We start from the raw sequence: 25,993 nt of genomic DNA on the forward strand, positions 1-25,993 counted from the left end.
CACGCGCGTCCGCACGTGCGTGTATGTGCGTGTGCGTGTGAGTGTGTGTGTTTACCTGTCTGTTGGCCGTGCTGGCAGGTTTAGGCTTTGCCGTGTCATAAGGGGACACAGGCTGGCGTCTGGTCATCTGTAAGGCCACCAGATCTTTCATTATAGAGTGGAGGGCCTGTCTCTCATCTGGACAGGGAGGAACCATGGGAACACGGGATACACAGAGATGGAAAAAAGTTTGGTTAAGACGACAGACGCGGAGAAAACAGAACTTTGCTGTAGGTCTGGATAAAGAGATCAAGAGTGCTCAATCAAGAGTCAAATCCTAGAAGATGACGAGAGAGAGAGACAGAGAGAGAGAGAGAGAAAGAGAGAGAGAGAGAAGAAGAAGACATGGTTTCACATGTCAATTTCAGTTCTAATATGCCGCCACACTGACACGTGTCCCCAGGAACATAAATTTAGGCAGTGAAGTGCTCTGAAGTCCATGCATGACTGTCTGTCTCCTTCACTTTCTTTTACTCTCTCTCTCTCTCTGTCTCTCTCTCTCTCGCTCTCTCTCTCTCTCTCTCTCTCTCTCTCTCTCGCTCTCTCTCTCTCGCTCTCTCTCTCTCTCCAGTGGTGTGTCAGAAGTCTGTCCAAGCAACACACTGTGAATATTTTCCCTTCGTGAGTGAAAGTAGCCAAGACACAGCACACTCGCACATCAAACATGAGAACAGAAATCTCCCAAACATGGCACTCTCCCTTTTTTGTCTCCGTTACACCAGCGCATGACTTTCAGTGTGTGTGTGTGTGTGTGTGTGTGTGTGTGTGTGCGTGTGTGTGTGTCTGACTCTGTTTATTTACATGGGAAAGCAGAACAATTCTCTCACACCTGCAAAGTTGAAGACTAGAGCACAGATGTTTCTCTCTATTTCCCTACTCTCTTTCTCTCTCTCTCTCTCTCTTTCTCGCTTTGTAATACTGGGCTTGGACAAAAATGTGCTCTCCATTGGTCCCCAGGACTAGAATTGAGAAACACGGCATTACTTAACACAATGCTAGCTCAGTGCTACACAACACTAGTCAAATGGAAAACCGTAATGACTTACTCATTTTGGCAATATGTATGGGTCTCTTTCTTCTCTTAATCGCTTTTGGAAGGTCCTCACACGCTTCACTCCACAGCTCCACCCATCAAAATCCTGAGAAGACAGCAGAGATGAGATTTGACCTGGGGTGAAGGTATTAACCACACACTAAAAGCAAACCTGGCACAGACAGAGTTGCGTTCTTAAGTGGGAGAGTTCTCCACGATCCGTCATCAAGAATGAGACGTTAGACATGAGACGCTATTCGAGTGTGGGAGGATGGAGTCTAATTATCACAACTTTTCATGATCATTACTTCAAAAAATATCGCTGGTCGCAAAACAAACAAAAAAAAAAAACCACATCATCGCCATCAAATTAACATCCAAAAGTACCACGTCTACCTTGACAGTGAAACATTGTTCAAACTATGATGGTAGATCACCAGACTTCCTATTTGGGGGACTGGGAAGGAAAATAAAACTAATCTAGCAGAGGAACAGGACAGCAGAACTTTCAACGGTGAATGAGACAGAGAAAGAGAGAGAGGGGGGGGGGGAAAGAGAGAGAGAGGGAGAGAGAGAGAAAGGGAGAGAGAGAGAGAGAGGGAGGGAGGGAGAGTGAGTGAGAGAGAGACAGAAAGAGAGAGTGTGAGTGAGAGAGAGAGTGAGAGAGAGAGAGAGAGAGAGAGAGAGAGAGAGAGAGATTAAAAAGCTTGAAAGCAGAACTATGCTCGTGCACAGAAACCTGGCACTGAGTGTTCAGCCAAAAATCAGAGAGTTTCAGAGGGAAAAATTTGCCATTTCACAGAGCTGCCAAACTTCAGTTTCTCAGCCGGCATGAGCCATAAAACTCCCACTTAACCGTGTCATAAGTCTCCAGGAAACATTGAAAGGGCAATATTTTCATCCTGAGAAACAGAAAACAACTTTGCTTTTTGTAAAACTGCACAACGAGGAATATCTTTCCCTCACCGTTCACCAAAAAGGCATGCAAGCCTTGGAGCTTTAAGTAATTTGACGTTTAGCATCAAATTTGGTTCATCTCGAAATGGTTTCCCTGTCGGCCGTTGACTAAAGGTATGGAACAAAAACACAGCTCTGCAGCAAAAAACAGTTAATAGACCACTCCTACAGAATCTCTAGCGAAGTGTCATCATCCAATGGCCTTAATCTCACCTTTCAGACTCCGCTGTACTTGCGTTACCTGGCTCGGAGAGTTGTCCAATCTATGAAGGAGCTGTATCGATTCAATGACACCGATGGAAAGGGAGAAACACAAGGAGGATGTTGTTGCAAGCGCCCTTAGACTGAGGGTCACTGCTCTCTAAGTTACGATGGTGCAAAGGGGAGGGAGGAAATCGAAATGCACTGTACGAGAAAAATTATTAACCAGGAGTATGAGGTAATGCGGCAGCGTTCGTGTTGTAGTCCCCAGACAAGCTGCTGACAAGCTACCGAAACCAAGGCTTTTCTGTTGACCTCCGGGTAAAAGAATTACAAGATTAATGCAAGACAGGAACAGATAAACAGACAGAGCTAGTGCCCTACAAAAAAGACATCATATTGGCACACGATACTCGCGAGGCATATTATCAGCTTATTCTCAAGTTTGTGATTGGACGAGAATATTCTGAGGATGCGTCTCAAAGAAACAAAGAGAAAAAAAATGCAAATGAACTGCACAAACGTTCTCGGAACGTTCTGGGAATGTCCCAAATGGAAAGGGAACCTCGGGAAGACAGAACTGCCATAATGTTCACTAGGCTTTAAGAGCAGAGAATCTGCTGCACATTAACTGGGAAGGTGAAGTTCTGATATTCTAATTTGACTGCATGACTGGGAGGAACATCAAGAAATGCATTTTTAATAAACATTCCCCCGTTCAGATTTGCGGTCGAAAAAAAGCATCGAACATACAAAAAAAATAAATAAATCATTTCAAAACATGGGCAACGTACAGGTCTGCATGTGTCTGCTAAGGATCCAAACGGGAAGCTTCCTAGACGCTGCACAAGTAAGCAAAAGGTGCACAGAGTGAGGTAACACAAGGACATCTCGAAAATGCGAGGAGGATAATCGGTGAATGCTTGTGGTTGTGTACAGTCAAACGTGCCTCACGGATCCAAAACAATCACAAACCTCAAGACCAGCAGCCAACAGAAATTTCGTAAAGCTAAATGAGTCATGCGATGAAACTTCAGTTAATGATCACCAGAAAGAATGTCAGGCACGTCCTTTACGTGGGCACCCGAGCGTTTCCACGGCAACAACAGCTGTCGGCCTCGCCCCAACCCCACCCCCCGCCCCCACCCCGCCTTGTCCCGCTATCCAAAAGACGCATGACCGAAACATGCCTCACAGGTTGCTAGCGCGATTCGCGCATGCTTTCTCTCAAATAACTTTTTTGTTACGCCATATCCACACTTTTGACATGTTATGGTGGAATCCAAGCCTTAAACTCCTACAGTCAACAGTTCACAGCTTCACGATTGTTATTGTACTGCTCCATACTGGCGAATGAGTGAAACCTATGTGACTTATGGATGAACCAAACTATCGCTCTGCCGCAAATGCCACAAGGCAACCACAGCGACCACACAACCTTTTATCCCCCCCCTTTTAATAAACGAAAAAATGAAAAGCTACAGTTCAAAGTTCTGAGACGTGACCACATCCCCCCATACCAAACTCTCAGACTAAGACTTGCTGTGTACTGAATTTCTCTCTCTCTCTCCCTCTTCTGATCTTAATTACCTTCCCAGCAGAATGTGAGGAATTTTGGCGGGAGGAGTGGTCCATGCGCACGTCTCTGGACCAGTCAGTTCTACTGGTTTTGTTTTCATTGTATCTCATTTCCATGAGTAGCCAGACTTACATGGATTTCTCTCTCTCTCTTCTTTGTAAACCCCTCACCTCCTTCCTTTCCCTGCCTGCTTTCCAGGTGTTTAGTCTAGGGCTGGTTTTTCCCAGAGCTGATTCTGTTTCTGAGGCCAGGGTCTGATAGTGCATATGGAGCGGCTTACGATGGTATGGCTCGACCAGCGGCTCACACCGCGGCACGGTTGTAATCCCAAGGCGGAGTTCCCCAGCCTCTCAAAGTGCCCCGTGTGAGAAGTTTCTCTAAGCTTGGGGAGGGGTGAATCTGAGGTGACCCTGTATAAATCAACAGCTGCACCAGCGAGTTTGGGGGGGGGGGGGGGGGGGGGTTGAAAGAGCTCTATGATGGTAGGTCACTTACCGTGTGACCACCGCAAGGGGAGAAGAGACCAAAAATCAATGAGCTACACTGGGAGAACAGAGCTAGACAAGCCATACTGAGGTATCCTTCACCAGAGTTTTTCAATCCCTTACAACCCCACCACCTGAGCATTACTCTTCTAGCTTTTGGCCCCAAAGGTCATCCATCTGATTCAGATCACAGACAGACCATAAACCCTTTTGATTATTTGATTACTCGAGACCAGCTGGCCAGAGGTTGATAACTAACTGTAGGTCAGGAGGGATTGTGAGAAACAGATGAGGAAGGCCTTCAGAGCTAAAAACAGTGGACGAATCAAGATGCTCGTCTACGAATCACGAGCTTTTTGAAAATATAAAGCAAACAACTGAGATGTAAGAAAAAGCAGGACTGCATGTGTGGTACTGACCTCTAAAATCTACTGGAAGATTAACTGTAAACTAGTCACACACCACAAAAATGTGTGAGTCCACAATCCAGCTGTCCAGTTTAACAATTCACTGGGTTTTTTTTTTTTTGTTGTTTTTACATTTCAACACAACCACATCTGGTGACCTTGTTTTAGAGAAGCAGTAAAGGACTGTGGAACTCTCCAGTCACATGTCATAATGATTGACAAGCAGGTTCTAAAGAAGAAGCTAAACGCTTCAGTTGAAGGCATCTCACAGGGCTTAGGATTTTTGCACCGGTTCAAAGCACAGAAAGCTTTCATTTTACACGAATAAAAGAGAAAGAGAGACCAAAATCTCACCTGATATTGACCTGGCAACCCCCCCCCCCTCCCCCAAATGATGTCCCCCAGTCTCTCTTTGATTCTGAAGTATCACACTTGCATACAGCTGTCTTTTTTTAATGTTTTCACAAAACATTTCAATAGGTGACAATCGTGACATGAAAGAAACGTAGGTTGTAATCCCATAAAGCAGACCATAATACAGCCTACAGCCCACTGGCAATAAAGCAGCATAACAGCATACGCCACAAGCGCACTGCACCAAAATAAACACAGAGAAGTATATCAGTTATTTATAAGATCAATGCTACTGCTCTATATCTGGTATGAACTGTTTATAAAACTATGACATGAACAGTTGTCTAGACTTTGTGGTATTACATGGTAAGCGATTGAGACTACAGAAACTACAATGTTTTTAAACCTAAATTAAAATGTCTTCCACTGGTTTCCTGTTTCCATCCATCTAATGGGACAAACGTTTTCTTTAAGTTGTTATGGGTGAAACTGGTGGAGGCAGCGGTGACTGTCATATAATTAGTACATATGTTATTAAGTGTGGGTGTTAGTCACACTCAGAAAATACAATGATATTCACATTCAGCAAAAATCAGAAATTCGATAACAGCAGAAACAAACAAACAAACAAATTAAAGCAAAACAAAACAAAACAAAAAAAAACAGCCAGGTGTGGGAAACCTTGACAATGCATATGCACTGGTTTAGTGTACTTCCTGAGGACACGGTCGTATGCTTCAGGGTTGGGGTTAGCAATCCAGAGCAATTATTTAATTATTGCAACAGTTATTGATAATTAGTCGTTAAATTGAAGTAAAATGTTTCGTGCACTTTAAGGGTAGTCAAAAAACTCCAAATACCAGCATAATTTCAAAATCTGCTCCACCGATCTCCCAACCGATCTACCAACTCATCCACTGCAGCTTCTATTTGATCAAAATCAGGCAGAATTTTAAGAATCAATCCACACATGAGTGTGTGCCTACAATGTTGACCTGCGTTTCTGAGATGAACTTAGCATGAGGGCCTTCGGGCCTAAAACGGCAGAAACCAAGGCGGACAAGTGATACCCTGCCTCAGAATTGACCAAATCAGCTTTATAATGCTGAACTAACCAGCAGGATACAAAGTGTCAGTTGCATCCACAGACAAGTAAGAACCTGGTAGGTTTCGCAGCAGGGATTCAAGATTATCCACTGAGACACATAACCAACTATAATGACCTATTCCAGTCCAGTAAAGTGACTAATAATCATAATAATAATCATAATAATCATTCACAACACAGTTGATCATTTTGAGATGAGGGTATTGATTCAAGACGTTTGGCAGTATTTTTCTGAAGCACAAAAGACTGTAAGACTGTCTGACAAATTGCAAACATACTTTAAAACTGTGGATTTGGATGATGGAAAAATGTTTTAAAAAAAAAAGAAAGAAAAAAAAATCAAATCCAGACAATCCAGATTTGGTTGCTCTCCATGTTTCTTGTTTTAATTGACACTGTACATGACCCTACTGCCAGCTGTATGATCACTGTGTAACTACACGTGAACTTGAAGTCCAGGTACTCATTTGTTTACTGTAAGTTCAAAAAGAAAATCCATAACTATTTTCTACTGGAGGAGTTGAACCACTTTTGGCTAAGCCTCTTACAGACCAATTCCAGCTAAAATGTACAATTTTAGGAGAAGGCATAACAAAAACATACTGCCAGTGTGACGGATTATGTTGACTGAATTTCAGCTCCTTGGAGAAAAACACAGATGAAAAATACAACAGTGGAAGATTACCGTTGGTAGGCCAGGTTTGCACGCTTACCTTCCACAAAGTGAATCAAACTGATCGTTTAATATGTGAACAGGGTTTTTCAGTCAGACAACTTGTGGAAAACATGACAAGACAACGAAATGACGTGCCTTGCACGAGCTGGCACTCACCTGGTTTTGTTCTCCAGGGTAACCAGCCTCGCTTTTGGCGCACAGAGTCGATCTACAGGTGATGAACAGAATTCGCTCCTGCTTCTTTTTTTGTGTGTGTAGGTCAGCCAGTCCCTAAATTCCTCTCTTAAATCAGAAAATAATGTTGTGGGAAAGTAGAAGTTTTAACTAATACGCTGTCTTTGTCCAATTAGCCCATCTGCCCTCCTCTGGACAGAGACGGACAGGTCGATGTGGCACGTGCCATTACTAAAGCATCTGTAGGTGTTAGGGCCACCCGGGGTGTCCCAGGTCACCCGAGGGCTTGCACACGACTTAAATAGGTTATTCCACAGTCAAGAAAAAAACGAAGCCGTCTGAACTCCAAAAAAAACGAACAAACAATCAAAAAAGTTCAATTAAACCGATGTGAGAGTCATTATATCAGAATATAACCATAACAGACAAGCTTGAAGAGGCTCGCGCCGTGTCTATAACCCTCTCAAAAAAGGGAAACGTCCACATTCTTTTCATCGTCGCTTAGCATAAATAGCTCAACACCAGTAAGGAATGAAAAAGGAAAAAGATATCCGTTTAGAAAGATAACTGAGAACTGAATGTTCAGAAATGTTAAAACAAAAATGGATAATGCTAGCGTAAATGATGCAGCAGCAGCCGTGTTGCCTTTATGAAATCCATTTGTAACAGTACACTAGAGGAAAAGGACGAAGCGATTTCCGTGATTTTGATGGCTTCTTTTCCTGCTAAGTTTGCAGATTTTCCCTCTGTCGGTGTACGCCAACTCACCGTGCGAATGCACAATTGTTGCTTTTCGTTTTCACGGGAAAAGAAACCACTGGTTTCACGTTATCATAAATTACACACATGTGCGCCATTTGAACAAAGACGAATGAAGAAAAAAGTTCATTTCAGACCACAATGTGTCAACAATCTCCGCACAGTTCAAACGCTCCGTTTTATAGGTGTAACTTAACATGAATGCCAGTCAAAATGTAAAGTTGCCATTCTGATTATGAAGTAACCTTCAAGCATGTTTTTATAACGGTAACATACTGTTGCTATTCATCGTAAGAAAACAATTCGTGCACATTACATTTGATGGCTGCTTGAACTTCGACAACTAACAACTATCCCGATAACTGATGCGTGCAGGACAAGGTAAAAAAAAGCAAACTCAATAAAAGTGCGACAAACCCGCTTTCTTCAAGTCACAGAAGTAAAAAAGATGAATAATGTCGAGATATTGACACTTTGGGCGACAGCATTCCATGTAACCGTGTGATGATGAACAACAGTAGGGAGCAGAATGACTCTGAGGCGCAGCAAATTTCCTGACACAAAAAGGCAAATCGTCACCGGAACCGAAATGTTCGCTTCCTTCAAAAGAAAGTGAAAATTATGTAATCCAAAAGCACGACCAAGCAAATCGTTGTCCCTTACGTTCTAATTGCTCGTGATTGAGAATGCATTAGGATGTAGATGGTTGTTTCCGTTTTCTGCGCGAGCTGACAACTAGCCCCACAGCAACTAAACCGACACCAAATTCGCTCGGGGGCGCGCTGTTCCTCTCTCGATTCCTCGCTTAGTGGCGCGCACAGAGTCAGTGTCGCGCGCAAGGGGGGTTCGAACAAACGTTGTTTGAGATGTGCATATTTAATATCTGATGCATACGGTATCAAAATGAAATATGTGTATGTTTCACTGTTTGAATTTTATGTGTGAGGCTGTTGCATTAGAAATGATGAGATTTTCCATCCTTTGCAGGCCTCGGAAACACCCACATTTATAATGAAACTCCCTGCGAGGTCCTGGGATATTCTGCTTAAAATGACAGCTGCAAGCAAAACTCTCAGAAACTCAGAGGTCCAAACACTCCGTTTAAAACTTTCAAAAAGTTAAAAAAAAAAAAAAAAAAGTAACGAGGAGTTCTACCGTCAGTGCATTAAAGTTTAATTTCACCACATTCCAAAACTTCTGCAAAATCTATGCCCTTGACATGACTTGTATCATACCAGACCTACCTCAACCACTCCCGCCCCACCAGTCCCCCACTCCAAGCTCATATGCCCTTGATTCAGACGCAAATAAAAACGCCCATAAATGAAATGTAGTATGTCATGAGAACTGCAAGCCTTGAGCACTACATGTCCAGACTACGAAACATTAATAGCAGATAGATTAATTTGTTATTACCCCTTTAGAAGTGTCTCCGGGGATTCTGGTATGTGCGTCTCCACGAACACGACAGCCATGAGGTTAATTCTCTAATTACAAGCAGTGGAGGGGAGTGAAGATTAAGGTATGGTGAGGAGTGAGTAGGGAGGGTAAGTTAAATGAATTTAAAGGCTACTGGAGCACTTTATTTAAGACTCATCAGGTTGTTTTCTGTGCTGTAGTTTGAAACCTTATTTGGCTAATCAATCTGATTTGTGACAATTCAGGGTTTTTCCTACTGCAGTCAGGGCAGAGAAAAAAATAAAATAAACGTCTTTTCAGGGTTATCAAACTGAACCAAGTGTGTTTGTCTTGGTCGAAATGTTCTGTTCAATGGGAGATTGCCGTGGAGAAAACTTATGGTCACTGACGGAGCTCATGTAGTTTTGGTTACTGACACAGCTATAGCAGTGTATTCCAATGAAAGCACCGTTGACTTATAGACAAACTCACAGAGATTCAATTGAACAAGGTTAACATACATAAGAACTCCTTGCCTTACTGCACTTACTCATTAATAATACGCCAATGTGTCTTAAAAGGTTAGCAAAAGGAAACAGGAGATTCACATACAAATGAGAAACTATGAGCAAGCTTCGACTATAATGTTTTAATATATCTACAAGACTTACTGACAGGACACTCCATGAGGCTTTGTATTCAATGTAACTACATTTCTGTTGGAAAGTGAAATGTGAAATGCTGACCAAGTGAAAACAAACAACAACAAAAACAACAATTGATAAATAAAACCCTCATTCAGTTGTTGAACAGTACCAGTGGTGCGAGATGTACATCACAACACGGACCAGGTTGAACACCGGAATATTCTTTTATTGTTTTATCCAAAAGCGTGTACAAAAAAAATGAAGAATCAAAAAGGAAACCAAAGGGAATGCACAAGACAGGAAAGAGATAGGGGGAACAACAACAATAACAACAACAACAACAACAACAATAACAACAACTTTATAACCAGGGTTTTCCAAAAAAAAAAAAAAAAGAAAGAACTCTGAAAGAGAAGAATAAGGGCCAAGACCTCCATCAGCTTTAAGGCCACCTTTTCCCCACGAATCAAGTTTATATATATAGAATGATACACTTTGTTCAAATGCATACATTTCAAATTTACACTCTCAAAATCCATGCTGACACCTGCGTTGAAAAATAAAGGCTTTTTTTCTATACGTAACAACTCCACACTCCTATCGGACGCGCTCACACACACACACGCGCGCGCGCGCACACGCACACGCACGTATCACATGTACTTCGGTCACTTAGCATCACATCAGCAACATGCGTACCATTTCTCTTTTTGTTATTCGTTTCATCACGCGAGAAAAACAAAAACCAAAAAGGACCGTGAACATGCACATGAGGTCGTGTAGTTTTGCGTCTTGGCTCCCTGCATAATTATCACACCCCAAAACGACAATTTGAACACAGTGATTGCTCGTGGAAGGGGCGGGGAGTGAATTATGATCCAGAAAAACATTTGTTCTTTGAGAACAGATATAGCTTAAAAAAAAAAAAAAAAAAAAAAAGGAGAAAAAAAAATAAAGAGAGAGAGGAAAAAAAGAAGTAAAAGGAGAAAGAGAGATTAGATAAGTGACTGAGATCTGTTCCTCAGTTTCACGTAAGTCATACTGGTGTGAAACCGCACAGAGGGGGGCGTTTTGGATTCTAAGGCTTTTTTTTTTTAAACGAGAAAAAGGTTACTTTTCCATTTTGGGTGCAAAAATATGTGATCATCTTTTACCTCACAGCGCAAACAGTCTCACAGTAATCGTACCTTGGGGCTTACGACTTTTCTGTCGTTCAAGTGATTTTGGAAAGATTGGGAAATACCTTCTGATGGCTTTCAATAAAAAAAAAAAAAAAAAATTGGTCATAAAATCATATTACTAAATAAAAGTCATTTGAGAGACCAATAGGAGGTGATAATTAAAAGAACAGGTTGAGTGTAATCTTTAAAGCCAACTGACTTCTCTTCTCCTAACCACTAGAGGGCGATACCCCCTTAAACTCATGCAACCAAGGCTTTTGCACGAGAAACACACATCCCAATTTCAGCACTGCACTGAGACCCGGGTCGTAAAAACGCATTCCAGCCTTAACTTCAGGCATAATCTTCAGCATAAAAACAACCCCACTACCCAAAACATTAAAAAGGTGACCACTGGACCACCAATTTAAAAGTATATACAGACAACCCAAATGAATAAAAACACACAGGTTAAAACCACAGAGGAAAAAGCAGTAAAGGCAACCTTCAACCTCTAACCTTTGGATTTGAAAGTCAGAGTTAAGGTTAGGGGGTTACGGGTTAGGAATAAGTCCTTCTCTAACGGTTAAGGAGATGTCCCCAGACTGTGGAACTGAGGCTGCTGGTTTCGGACTACAACTCCCAGTTCTCCACAACTGCAGCAGCTTTCTCCTGTGTTTTTTTTTTTTTTCTTATTCCTTTACTCATAAGATCGAATCCGAGGACAGTTTTTCCTTTAGAAATGAAAAACATATCCGATACCGATTAGCACAGCGCTGCTAGTTCTGATTAATCTTGACGACGACCGACAATCTGAAGACAAAAGAGAGAGTTCAGATGCAGTTAGAGACATTAGGGCCCTCCCTCACGTTGTTGACTAACGCAGAAAAGCCAGAATCAGACAACGGCATCTAGAGTCTGTCATAGACACAAGGAGGGTCCACAGGAAAACACACAGACCACCCAAGAGATGATAGGGAAAAGGGTAAGGGAGAAGGGGAGGGGTTGTTGTTCTTTTTTTTTTTTTCCTTTTTCTGTCTTTCTTTTTTTTTTTTTTTTTTCTCTTCCCTTGTGCGATATGACGCGACTTTTCCTGTGAGAACTTCTGAGTCCTTTGTAAATGTCAAGTTCTGCCAGTTGAGCGAACATGGTCCGCTCACATTTTAAGACATTGGTACCATACATTTCAGTACGTCTACTCAGCCCTGGTTACAGTCGTGTACGAATGCCTGCGTGAAATTTCATCTTGTGCAAAAAAAGACCAAAAAAAAAAAAAAGAAAAGAAAAAGAAAACAGAAAGAAAGAGAGGGAGAGAGAGAAAAAAAAAATCAAATTTAAAATATAGTACAATTAAAAAAATAATAAACAAACAAACACATATTGACATGCAGCTTGTACACACGCCTTTAAGAGGCGCTTTTCAAAACCCAAATTCTCTTGGTCATATGGTGGTGTTACACAGAGAGAGAAAGAAATAATGCGAGAGAGAGAGAGAGAGAGAGAGAGAGAGAGATCTAGGCTGATTTAGATATCACTAGATGGCCTCAATGCTGACGATCAGGATGGTAACAGTGAAATATGATATGAAAGAAAGGCAACGGCCATCTGTGAGAACAGCAAACCTGTAACCGTTTGTCCTCCTTACCACCAGGGGGCAGCAGAGAGAGAGACCACACAGTCATTGAAGGCTGAAACTGGGAGGCCATAAAGGTTTCTTTTCTTTTTAGGTTTTTGGATATGTGGATATATGAACACAAATTTTGAACGCACATTCTTTGCAAACGACACAGCGCACTTGAACTTGTCCCCTGGCAGCAGTTTGAACACCATGATAAACACGGAAGCAAACCAAGGATGAATTCTATATGAAAGAAGCACAAAAATGATTTAAGTAACCCACAACGGGACGTGAACTCTGAAGTGCTATTAATGACCACGCGACCAGACACAGGAAAGGAAATGGTGTTCACAGTTGATATGATCTGACTGTATCAAACCTCTAGAAGGTTTAGTCTCTCACCACCTGCTTTGTTCAAATACTGAGAGACATTCCAATCTGTCAGAGTCTGTGTTAGAGCGAGAGAATAAGAAAGAAAGCATAGAGGGGAGAGAGAGAGAGAGAGAGAGAGAGAGAGAGAGAATGCTGTTTACAGTGTACCCTGTAGTTTCACATACTTATACCCTGCCAAAAACAAAAACGAAAAGCAAAATGGCCGCCACGGTCAGTCCGCGCTCTCATCGAAGCGGAGCGACCGATCGGGCCGCGCAGTTCCTGTTAAATGGTTCATTGCTCTGTCCCTCCTAAGCGTTCAAGGATTTCATATGTAAATAAATAAACAAGGAGATTGTGATAGAAAAGAGAACTGCTGATTTCTTTACGATCGAAAAACAAACAAACAAACAAACAAACCAACTCCAGAAGCTTTACCTGAGTACGCCAATCTCAAGCTCCACATTCACAGGAGCGAACAAAATGAATAGCTAACACTGGCTATGTTGAATTAAACCTCCATGTAATTGCCATAACAACATACAACAACAACAACAACAACAACAACAACAGCAACAATAGTAATAATGTTCTTTTTTTTTTTTTCCAAAGCCCAGGTGGGGTTCACAGCAAGAGTTTGGAATTTGTTTGGTCGCAATCAATCAATTGGTCATTTCTAAGCTGTGGACAAACGCCACAAAACAAAAACTGAGATATTTAAAAAAAAAAAAACAACAACAAAAAAAAAAAGCATGCAGCAATAATGAACTAAAAAGTGTCAAAAACTAAAACAAACAGCAGATTTAAAAAACAAAATGAAAAAAAAAAAAGGTAAGAAACACGTCACCCAGCATACTGAAATTCAAAACACCCTGATGGGCACTATCATGACATCAGCACTGTTATGGGTGATAAGTGTGTGTGTGTGTGTGGGCGTGCGTGCGTGTGTGTTTGTATTTCTCAACCTTATCAGAAACAAAAAGAGCTAGAGAGAGCATTTGTGTGCACATACACAAGTACGTACGAAAGTGTGTACGCGTGTGTGTGTGTGTGCGCGTGTGTGTGTGTTCATGCGTGCTCATGGTCGGGAAGAAGGGGTCAAACAGGTAAGCCCGGGTCAGAGAGGAGGGGACGGCAGGACAGGGGGGACGGGGGGGGGGGGGGGGGGGGGGGGGGGGGGTTATGCCGTTTTGGTGATGTTCTCCGCTTCCTTGGACGTCCACAGCTCCTTGTGCTGCTTGCGGCCGAAGCCCTCGTCGTAGTTGCCTTTGCTTTTGAAGAGCTGCTGGAAGTGGGGTTTACAGTAAAACTCTCCCTGCAGGGCGGCGAACGTGGTCAGACTGCGGAGAGGAAGGGACGATCTCAGAGTCAGAAAACAACGCCCGTATCTGGGCCCTGAACCATCACACTTCCTCACAGTTCAATGCCGCAGTAACACCCGTAACACGCATCAACACAAATAAAAGTATATTTTATATACACACACACACACACACACGCACAAACATACGTGGAGCAGGACAGGCAAGTATGTGTCGTGTGTTTGTGTATGTATATACCTGAGCTTGGTCTTGCAGTGTTTGCAGCAGAAACAGGAGTTGTGGAAGATGAGGTTATTGGCTACCAGCCTTTCCATTGGGTAAACAGTCTTCTCGCATGACGTGCATGTCTCTTTCTGCGTCTTAAAACTGAAAGACTGTGTACAGCACACAGACAGACAGACAGACAGACAGACAGACAGAGACAAAGAGAGAGAGAGAGAGAGAGATTTCATCATTACATTCTCTCAGTTTCTTCTTCGTTGTCCATCCTATAATTCTTGATGAGTTACTGAGAATCAGCTGAGAGGAACCCCTGTTTAGAGATTTCCCACACAAAACAAGCTTTGAAAAGGAGAGAAGAAGCCAGAGAAGAAAGATTGAGGGTCTCTGAAAGAATGAGAGGTGACCACGAGGTGGGGAGGACAGAACAGATTAAAGGAAGTGAAAAAGGAAGACGCAGAGGGATGGAGGGATGAAAGAGACAGAGAGAGAGATGGATGAGGATGAAGATTATTGTACCTTGGAGCGCTGAACAGGCTTGTCTTCGGAGGCGTTTCTGTTGTCCTGGAAACCGGGAAAAAAAAAAAAAAAGAGGGAACGGAAAATGAATACAGAAGTTGTCAGAAGCATTATCCATGGCAACGCATAGGTAACCGTGCTCCTGACCTATACCATAATACTCTCATACGTCTCCATTTATTCACCATCCTCCACTTTCTCCATCTCTCTCTCTTTGCTTATGAAGGACAGTCAAAATGGCTGCTTTTTCAATCCTTTACTCATTTCTATTATACTCATCCCTTCATCTCTTACCGGAATGTTCTCCCCCCCCCCCCCCCCCCCCCCCCCCCCCACCACCCCATCCCTCTGCTCCCTCTATTCTGCACTCTCTCCTTTCCCCCCTGCTGGTGGTCCCATCTGGCTCTATATGCCCCCGAGAGCAACTAAAGCACCTTCTGTCTACATACAGAACACACACACGCAGTATGCTTCAGAGTCAACCTACACACAGACTGATAAAAACACACATATGTGCTCACACACATACAGATAAACTCTAAGATACGGATCCTCCAGAGTGGTCTTTGTAGAGGATGGAATATTGCTGGTGACCTTTGACCCGACAACAGAAGAGCCTGAAATCTACCTGCCAAACAGCTGCATCTACTCTTCAGCCAATCAGAGACACACACAACAGTTTACAGTATCAAAATGCAAAATGAGCCAAGGACTTTCAGAGCGTAGCCCTGGTCTGGGCCTTCTCTGTGAGTGTACTGCAAAGCCGTCTGTGAACTTTGTTCCAAACCAAAGACTGAATTCTTTACTAATGCCTTTTAATACTTGACACTGAGGAAAATCATACGGTTTAAAGTTAACTTTTTTTCTTAAAAAAAGGGGGGGAGGCCATGAATAAAAGGAGAAAATAACACAACTGTAACTGTCCATACAAGCAGTGGACTGAAAAGTGAGAAACAAAAGAGATTTGACAAGTTTATTCCCTAAGGTCACAGACAATGTGACCTCAACACGACCTCAGGTCACACACCTGGAAAACGACAGAAGAGAGTGAGGGGAGAGAAAAGGAGGGGGGAGGGAAGACAGAGCGAAAAAGGGAAAGAGAGACAGTGTGAGTCTGTCTGCATGCGTGTGTGTGTGTGTGTGTGTGTGTGGGTTTGTATTGTCAGTTCTCCAAAAACTCTGTTAATACATTAGCTGATTCCTGTTTCAGAGCCTGGTAATCATTCCATAAAAGATGTCTGCACAGCATGTGCGCGTGCACACACACACACACAGACACACACACACACAGACACACACACACACACACAGAGTGAAGGGAATGCAGAGTTGGCAGAAATGTAGTTATATAAAGAGCTGCTGCGGCCTTTGACAGAGCCAAGTTTCTCTACACCTCCATTAACGGCATCCCTCTTTTCATCTCTCTTTCCCTCTCTGTTTATTCATCTCTCTCTCTCTCTCTCTCTCTCCCTGTGTGTCTCTCTCTCTCTCCTGTCGTTCAGATCAACATACAGCTTAGACGAGAAAACACCCACACAGAGCATCTGTACTACTACAGGTCTGCTGCAGACACACACACACACACACACACACACACACACACACACCCCTGCCCTGCACTAATCCTTCAGGGAACGGTGTTGTTTACCCTAATTGTGGTCAGCCACTGAGTCTCCTCCATTAGAGGAGACTGAAAGTCCGAACGTAACGAAGGAGAGAAGAAAAACCCCAATATAAAATTGGCAACAAAAATGCCCTACACCTCAGTGAGGCGCCTGCGTGAGAAATCCATGAAAGCAAACGATAAGAGAACAGAGATTCAATAACAATGCAGTTCCCGAATCACAGCCATTAGAGAAAAAGAGGATTGCCCAACTGCCCCCACCCCCACCCCCACCCAAACACAGGCTGACATCAAACCCCTCCACCAAAATGAGATTACAGTCGCAGGAAAATGCTCCCTCGACAAAAGCACGGGTATGGAGAGTGAGCGAGAGAGAGAGAGAGAGAGAGAGAAACACAAAAGCGAGAGGTGCTGCAGTCACACGAGACTCTGTGGGCATATATTATGCAATTTGTTTTTCCATAACAGCCACTTTTGTATAATCGGCCCGGTTATAGCCACTAGCACTCATCATAGTTCATCATAATTAATTATAACATCATTATAAACACGTCGGTACTTAACTCCGACATTAACGCGTTCGCTACGGTGCTGGCGCGCGATCGGCAAACCCTCTCACCGATTCACTCTGACATTCAAATACTTCTAATAAAACAACCAAGCCTGTGTAAACTGCATTTGAAAAAGTCCATTTTAAATAAACGTGTTTTCACACTGTCCTCTGAAGTCACTGCAACTGACAATTGTTGCAAGCTACGTTCCACGCCACTACCCACTTCCTGTGAGAACACACCGGCGTGACACAATTAGCTACATAAATAATTCTCTCATTCTCTCTCTCTCTCTCTCACTCACTTGCGCCTTTTTTAAGATTTACTCACTGATTTGAAACCTCAAATCTGCCACTTCCTCATTAATTTATACAAAGGGGATTTTTTTTTTCTTTGGATATTGGGGAGCGTGAGCATGAGAAAGCGTCACCTGTGAGAACCGAAAAACAGGCACCTGCACAGGTACCCGCGCACGTTGTAACTTCCAAGACTATTACAAACAAACAGAAAGACACACGCTGCCGTCGTATAAAACGTCACGTCGCAGGGAAGCTCCCGGCCGCGTTTCGGCAGGGGGTCTGTTCGGGGAAAATTTCAGAGAGCCTCAGGCTAGTGGAAAAACAATGGCCCGAATGATGAATAAACAGCTTTAGGCTCTGGACCAAACCCCCCCCCCAAAAAAAACACCAACCCCAAAATGACCACAGGCTTATAAGCAACAGACAAATTAGATTAAGAATTACATGAGTCATGAGCATAGCTGGAGTACACACACACACACACACACACACACACACACACACACACACATGCGTGAGAGATACAGACAGAGCGAAAGAGAGAGTAATTCAGGAGAGCTGGTGCCATCTGTCCTCCCTGGGTGTTTTTTTGCCTTATTTGTACATAAGACAGAGTCAACAGACAGTCACGCTGTTGTGGCCCACACGTCAGCACTGTGGCAGGAAGCCGTGATGACACCACATTTCCTGTCTTCTCCTCTAGTGAAGGAAAGGAGGGGGGGGGAGGTGTACTCTGCTTGTCACACAGAGGCCTCTAAGCTATCAGTCACCCCCCTCCCCACCGCCCCCCCTCTGGACCCCAAAATCAGTCTTCACACAGTCCCCATTAAGTTCGCCTTGCACATGGGCTCTCAGAAACATGACTACGTTCAGCCCAAAGGGTAATCCGCTTGATTTAGAACCCAACGAACAATGCTTCGGCGCGGACGTGCACCCCGTCTACTGCGCGGTGACTGCACTGACAAACAAGCAAAATAAAAGTCACTCCCCCCCCCCTTAAAGTTCCTGTTAAATACGTTGAGAAACTCAATGCTAATTATGCAAGACGTGACGAAACAGAGGCACCGACTAGAGCGTTTCAACCGGCGGATGCAAAAAAAAGGCCGTCGCTAACGAGCTAGACTGCTGAGCCTTTACCCACAACGCTTTGCAACAGTGAGTGGTTTTGAGATAATGAGAGAAAACACCAAATTTGGTTTAGAACTGCGTGCTCGTCAGACGCGGCGAGGTTTTAGAAGGATTTAGGCCAAACATTACAAACCGATGTCGCATCCCTTAATCGACGTGGCAGCGCAATCACTCATCGACTCACACTGTGAGCTGAGTCTACACAGACTGCCAATCCATATATTAAACCATATTCATTTTCAATATCTAATTCAAGTGTCAGTTTTTCTGAAATAAGACGATTAGATAAAGGTCTGTGTGTGTGTGTGTGTGTGTGTGTGAGAAATGTATTTAATAAAATATAAATGACATAAGTAAATAAGTAATGTGGCTGTTGCTGATGACATCATCAAGATGACCTCACGCCTGACCTCTTGATCCTAAGTGACTGAGTCAGTCCTTTCTCACGTTTCAAAACGTAGAAGATCTGTGGAAAAACCAAAAAGGAGGGGGGCGGTGCGTCGGCGTAAAGAGGGAGGACACGCATGGCCAGACGTAGGTTACCATCCATCATCCTCCCTCATTTCAGCATAAAGCAGTGAGACAATGTGTCTGTATGTTTGTACATGTGTGTAAAAAGACCTCCCACTCCAACACATCAGGATAAATGGTATTAGACTCTCTTGCTCTCCCTCTCTCGCTCTCTCTCTCTCTCGGGATCTTTTAATCCCATTTGCAGGTCAAACCCCCAACACTTGCCCTCCCCATGAGCTCCCTCACAGACAGGACAATAGCAGGGAGATCTGGGGTGTTGGGAGGAGCAGGGAGGCTACCCCAACCCGCCAGTCCTCCAAAACAGAAGGACAGAACCATAGGGGTGGGGACTGACCTCATCATTCATCATTAATATGAGGGTATTTGATATGGGCTGAGTGAATCTGAGCGAGTCATCTTGGGGATGGCCACCTTCACCCTTGTCCTTGCTACAAGACAACAAACACACCACATTTGGCCAGCAACCAACCAAACAAACAAATAGACGGAACAAGGGTCCTGACTGGATGACAAACATTGGATGTAATACAAATGAGAGAGATGTAACAGCAGCCCGGTGCTAGCTGCTGCAAGTGTACTGAATCAAAACATATGTGTGTGTGTGTGTGTGTGTGTGTGTGTGTGTGTGTGTGTAGCAGTCACTCACCATGACTCACCCCACCTCAGACTGTCCTCAAATACAATTCCAAAGTTAAACATTATATATACACACACACACACACACATTATATATATATGTATGTATGTATGTATATATACTGTCTAATTGTCATATCTTGATCTTAAATGGTGATTTTCAATCAAAGTGTCAATTCTCGGTGTAATCAATTAGCTTCATCTTATCGACACAAATCTTTAAATAACAACTTCAGATGGGCCAGGTGTTGAAATCCACATATTTGTGCTTTGGAAGATAGTTTCTCACTAATCCAGCCCCGAGGCTTCTGTCAGAGCATCAGGATCAGGGATATAGATCATAGAAACGCTGACTACAGGGGCTATTCCTTTAAAAAAAGAACACTAAAACCTTTTCTGACCTGGGGAAAGGAAAAAACCCCCCCCCCAAAAAACACACATTTCTACCTAAGGGTATTAATGCATTCCAAAAGCACAAGTAACAACAGCTCATAATTTCCAAACACTCAGCCTGACATATGCAAATAATCATACATATTCATTTCTTCAGTCTTCAGTCACTGCTGTCGGTTGGTTCACATCTAGGTGTTTGAAAGATGTACCACGAACACGGTAGCAGAATGGTGGGGTTGTTGTTTTTTTGTGTGCGTGTTGCTGTATTTTTTCAGCAGCATCAGGTTCAAAGAAATAGCAATAACAACTCATCAGTCCCATCACTCAAAAGTAAATGACAAACGCAGAACACCTGCCACTCTGTGGTTGAGCTGTGGTCAATGTCACATGACCATGTCTCCACCAATCACAGGCCTGAGAGACTGAAGCTGCAGGGGTGACTGGTGTAATAGGAACCTAATTACGGTGGTTGTTTCTTGATTTTAAAACACCCACGCTAACTGGCAGCAGGAGGAGAGCACGGTTTATTGACAGCAGAGACGGTTAGCAAGGCAAATACCCTGTAATACACACACACACTTTCACTGGGTGGAAGGATGGATGCAGCAGCAAATGCAGCTCAAAGCACTGTGCCAGTGGAAAAAAAAGAAAAAGAAAAAGAAAGAGAGCGCATACAAGTGTTTCGCGCGCACGCGTGTGTGTATGTGTGTGTGTGTGTGTGCGTATTTATGTGTTTATGGGTGTGTGTTTATATGTGTGCGTGTGCGTGCGTATTTATGTGTTTATGGGTGTGTGTTTATATGTGTGCGTGTGCATGTGTGTGTATATTTGCTGAATCGTGAAAGCTCCACTTCACTCAGCTGACACGAGTCTTTCTGAAATCTCAAGTTCAGGCAACTGTTATTTCCTGTAGGGTGGAGGGTGTAAGAGTGCATGTGTGTGTGTGTCTGCAGCATGCGTGTGTGTGTGTGTACGTGTGTGACTGCCTTGACACGGACCTATGCACTGTGGCGTACGCGCGAGGATGTGAAAGTCGAAAAATACTGTGAAGGTTCTGAAATGAAAGACAGTCTTGGAAACCAAGACCCCAGAGGTCAGTCATGACCTGTGGCATGTTTCCATGGCGATGTATTCGGGTCAGATTTTCACACTTTGGCCCGCAGGAGCGAAGGAAAAAACGTTCACCTTTCTGTCTCGACAATAAAATAAGATGACAGTATCTGAAATTCAAACTCACAACCAAGAGTTCGAAAGTAATTACGCAGGACTGATCATACCGACTTTATACTGTTTCAGAAAAAGAGGACGAGAAAAAAAAAATGTTACATGACCACAAAAAGACTCAGTTCATTACTACCTTTCGACACAAAACAATATTTATGGACTGAACTTGAGCAACTCGAGAAACGTGCTACACTAGAGGTAAACAATTACAAAAACACCTCTTTCCTAAGACAGATTCAACTCTGAACATGTTCAAACTCAGTAGAGGTATCTGACTTTGGCACGATGGCCTTTGGCAATCAACTGATGCTATCGCAAAAAGCAGAAGGAATGCGTTTTGAAAACGAGAACCTTTGCAAGATGCACGAATTTGCCACAACACGCTTCCATGTGTCGGGATTCACTTTGACTGTTCCTTTGGAATTTCAGAAGAACCAATCCCCCTCCCGTTTCCTACTCCATGCAAGGCCACAATGCATAGCACTTCGTAGAGCAGAAGAGACAGCAGAAAGAGTATCATGGAGAATCCCTCTCTCTTACTAAGAATTTTTTTAGCGTTGACGGTTTTATCCAAATTCTAGCTCTACTGATTGGATTTTAAGATTAGGGATTCCTAATGTACCAGAACGTTGCCCTGTGATCTCCATGTACGGCTGGAACAAGCGGTAACTCCACATACACTTTCCTGTACCGGCCTGAGTGAAATTCTCTGCGTAAGTCACGGCCTGCTTAAGGATACGATCAGCGCTGTTCATTTCTGTGCCCCTGTTTCTCCACGGCCACATTCATTTTTAACGAAAGTGGGAAGATGACAGATGATTGCAGGTCAGATTATGGAGAGAGAGAGAGAGAGAATACAAGGCAGCTTCAAATGGAGATGAACTTACAAAACTGAAGAGAGAGCAAGAGAGAGAGAGAGCGAGAGACGGAACAAACTAAAACAGCAGTTGTGTGGATTATTAGAGTCAATTTATCTAAGAAACTTGGCACCAAATGCCAAAAGGTACACAAAGACACATTTCATTGTTCAAACACAGCAGTGCTGTAGAACCTTCTTCCAGAGGCCTCGTTTTCTCTCTCCATCTCTTTCTAGGATGAGCGGTGGCGGGAGGGGGGTTCTAACAAAGTACAAAAAAAAAAAAAGAGGATTCACTTTAGTGAGCACAGGCTGTACTTGAGCTCCCTGTTTATATGTCACTATTGAGAGTGGCCGCTCTAAGAATAGTCCAGCGACACAAAGCCTGCTGCTAAACTACTGGAGATGAGTAAGAAAATAAACGAATCAGAGTTGTTCCCAAACGAGATGGATGAAGAAGATGTTGTACTTGAAACCGGTATGAGTAAGACAAAATGTAACACCTCTTTTAGGGAGTTGACAGATCACCCCCCGACACACACACACACGCGCGTTCACTCTCTCTCTGTCCCTGCATCTACAAATGTAAACACTTTGTGCCCAAAAGTTTCCTTTGCAGAGTCTGTGGTTAGCACAGGGCAAACATATGCATATATGCGTGCATGCGTGCGTGCGTGTTTGTGCACAAACACGTTTAAGTTCCTTTTATCAAGCTCTGTGCTCGTGAGCAGGAGCCCCTGTAACAGACAAGGGTAAAACCGCATTTAGCCTTAATCCTGTAATACTTTTGTGAATGAGGATGTAGTCACTTATGTCCTACAGAGGCATCACAAACTATTGGATTATTTCGGTCATCTCTCTCATGCTGTCGTCAATGGTAACCAGAGTCAAGCCTGACATTGCACAAGACCGATAAGAGCAGATTTGCCGGAGATCAGAAAGCATCGCTGTAAGAACTCAATTTCTTCTCTTCGTAATTTTCGGAAGAGAGAAATCCGTGCAATTTTGGTTTAAACGAACCCTTTTAAAACAACGGGGGGAAATAGCTCTGTTAACGGATCGACAGAAGAAGAGGGTGTAAAAGGATCCGTCAGATCGATACCGCGCTATAGGTTATCAATACTGCTCATCATTAAGCCAATCACCAGTCGTCTTTAAAGATAAACAAGACTAGCTGAATTTTAAAGCTTCTCTTGTTCACGCTCTTCCTAACGTTTTATTTAACGTCTTACAGGCCAGATCCTTGTCCTCAAGTCATTAAGTAATAAAACACAACTGGGAAGTACTTGCTGTATTACATTACATTGCGAAGTTTCAATTTGGCAGACTTGCTAACCTTCTACTTGGGTACGAACTAAGGATTAAAAGATGTGTAGCCTTGGGTTATGAGTTAGCCACAGAAAAAGAGCAGTACGGTGATGAACTCCAGAGGAGTTCCACAATAGTTGGCTAGTCCTGTTATTTTGTCTCTTGATCAACAAAACACAAATACTTAGAAAAAGTTTTTTCGGGGCTTTGAAGAAGCATAGTCTCCTAAGACTTCTGTTGTGTCCTTATTCAGTCCACTCAACTTCCTCATAATCTGACGTACTGGAACACCTGGACTTAAGTCGTCTCCCCTGTCATTCTCGCTTGTCAAACAGGCGTCTACCTCGCGCGGTCATAAAGTCTCTCAAAATACGTAGTCATTAAATCTGAACACTAAGGTTTTCCTTTCAACTGAAAACACGTTGACACGAACTCGAACTAGCTCTATTCAAACACAGTCAAAGCAGAAGTGCACAGAAAACACACTGGAGTCGACTTCACTCGCAGGAGGCTTGATCCTGTTTGTTCAGACGAGTCACTGCCAGATGGTGCGTTTTGACTCACTCAGCGACTAGAGATAATGATTGGTTACTACAAAGACAAGCATATGGCTAGTAAACGACACATCAGCCCAGCCCTATGATATGCATTTACGAAATTTGCATAATATCTGTGAACCAAGTTTACGAAACAGGATGGGTTTTCATGGATGATTCTTCTGTTATTATGCAAACAGCTTGCGCACGCGGGGCGAAGTGGCCATAAACTGTTTTAATAAATGATCAAGCATACCTGATAATTCATTCCCTTTCCCCCAGAGTTTCAGATCTTACAACAGTTAAATAACTTCAGAAATTCGTTCAGAGAAGTCATTGGTGTTTCTGCGGATGATCTGACGGGATTGCTAGACTGAAGAGTCGCATTTTAAACTGATTCCTCTTGATTTTGTCTGTTAACTACGTTCGTGAATGTGAACCACGATCGAAGCAATTAACGAACGAAACTGCGCGAAATTGTAAGTATATGCGTATGTGTAGTTTAGCATGTGTGGAATCAACAAGAAGTTAAGCTAAACATGTATGTAGATATATCCCTGTACAAACAACCAGTCCATGCGCTGATGATCTTTACAGGAGAGGGGGGCCACAGCTGGGAAAATCTCCGTCATTTTCACAACCAAATGTTGATAGGCAGGCGATAGTTCAAGTCAGTCGGATGTAGGAGCTCTCTCAGTTTGGGCTTAAGGCTCTTATAAACAAACAAGAAAGAATCAAACGGTACATAAGTCTTTGAGGAGTCCTCAAATCAATCCAAGCCTCGTCATATCACCTTTGTCAAGTGTGAACGAGATAGACAACTGCAGCAACTCACCTCACAGAGACACATGACACACATAGCTGCCCATACGACAGCAGGAGCTAGTCTGTTTGTGTAGACTCCCCACAAATTGGCAGTGATTCGGGAAAATGACCATATGCGAAGCCTATGATTAGTGGAATGCGGTGACGAAATTTGGTGAGAAACTGGTTTGGCTAGACATGAAATAGACGTCGTGCAAGACTGACCCAGAAAAAAAAAACAAAAGCGACAAAAGTTGAAACGGAGGCAATTGTTTACATAATAAAATACAGTTTTAGTTGTTTTCCTTTTAATTTGACTTCATGTTTATCTATTCTGGCCACAGAGTGCCATTAACAAACATTTGCATTGCTTAGACACATGCACCTAGTCACTTACTCTTAGTAGTCAACCCTATCGTAGGTCAACGGAGTTTACAGTGTTCCTTTTCATGTTCTCCTGAATCCGGTTTAGTTTAACACACACACACACACGGGAAGCTGAGAGAGACCTGGAGAGTTTTATGTAATCAAGCGTCCGCTTGCAAAGATTAAGTAATACATATAGGCTAACCACAGAAGACCAAGTCAGTTACAGAAACCGCGGAAAGACTGGTTACTTATATGCATACGTTTACCAACCAAGACGCACGGCTTTGAAATATTCATCCTCATTATTTCATTCAATTATGCACAATGTCGTTTCCATTAGTAATAAGCGCAAACCGTTATCGTCAATCCATGCAATGCAACCATTCCCATAAGTTATCATCTTGCAACATTATCTGACACTAGATCACGCACCTCAATAATACAACACGAGTGTTCCCCTGTCTCTCTCGGCTAGTTAGCATGAGAGCTAACAAATGAAATGGACATCACCTCATCACAATAGGGTTGGGGAGGAGGGGGGGTTCAACGGGTTCGCTGGTTGTTGAAACCAAAGCAATACTGTTAGAAACACACTCACCATCTGTGTTTGTTTCTTGTCTATGTTGTGAATATACGAAGACAATGCAGCTCTCCGGTCGATTCAAAATGCTGGCGCGTATGGTTTTCTCATTCGTTTTCCTGCA

At 43.1% G+C, this 25,993-nt stretch overlaps 2 protein-coding genes across 2 annotated transcripts in view; both read right to left on the reverse strand.

Moving 5' to 3' along the window:
- The window catches only part of map3k3 (mitogen-activated protein kinase kinase kinase 3), a 12,076-nt gene extending 10,928 nt beyond the window's left edge, over window positions 1–1,148 (reverse strand). Inside the window, exons 1-2 of the mRNA XM_030793684.1 lie at window positions 1,086–1,148; window positions 56–177 (exon numbers count right to left, since the gene is read on the reverse strand). Of these exons, the coding sequence (XP_030649544.1) occupies window positions 56–177; window positions 1,086–1,089 (126 nt within the window). The 5' untranslated portion in view covers window positions 1,090–1,148. The remainder of the gene's footprint in view (window positions 1–55; window positions 178–1,085) is intronic.
- Window positions 1,149–14,147: 12,999 nt separating this feature from the next.
- Window positions 14,148–25,993, reverse strand: limd2 (LIM domain containing 2). The gene is made up of 4 exons (XM_030794057.1): window positions 25,888–25,993; window positions 15,028–15,072; window positions 14,527–14,663; window positions 14,148–14,307 (listed from the first exon to the last, which is right to left on the reverse strand). Exons 1-4 carry the CDS (start codon window positions 25,888–25,890, stop codon window positions 14,148–14,150), a joined length of 345 nt encoding a protein of 114 aa, XP_030649917.1. The 5' UTR covers window positions 25,891–25,993.

The sequence above is a fragment of the Chanos chanos genome, chromosome 16, assembly GCF_902362185.1.
Source record: "Chanos chanos chromosome 16, fChaCha1.1, whole genome shotgun sequence".
Lineage (NCBI taxonomy): Eukaryota > Metazoa > Chordata > Actinopteri > Gonorynchiformes > Chanidae > Chanos > Chanos chanos.

Bases quoted from the DNA above. Each gene is read 5' to 3' on its own strand.
- limd2 (XM_030794057.1), bottom strand. The intron at 14,664-15,027 runs GTACAATAATCT...TGCTGTACACAG, and splicing joins AGCCTGTTCAGCGCTCCAAG to TCTTTCAGTTTTAAGACGCA. The intron at 14,308-14,526 runs GTATATACATAC...TCCTCTCCGCAG, and splicing joins CACTGCAAGACCAAGCTCAG to TCTGACCACGTTCGCCGCCC.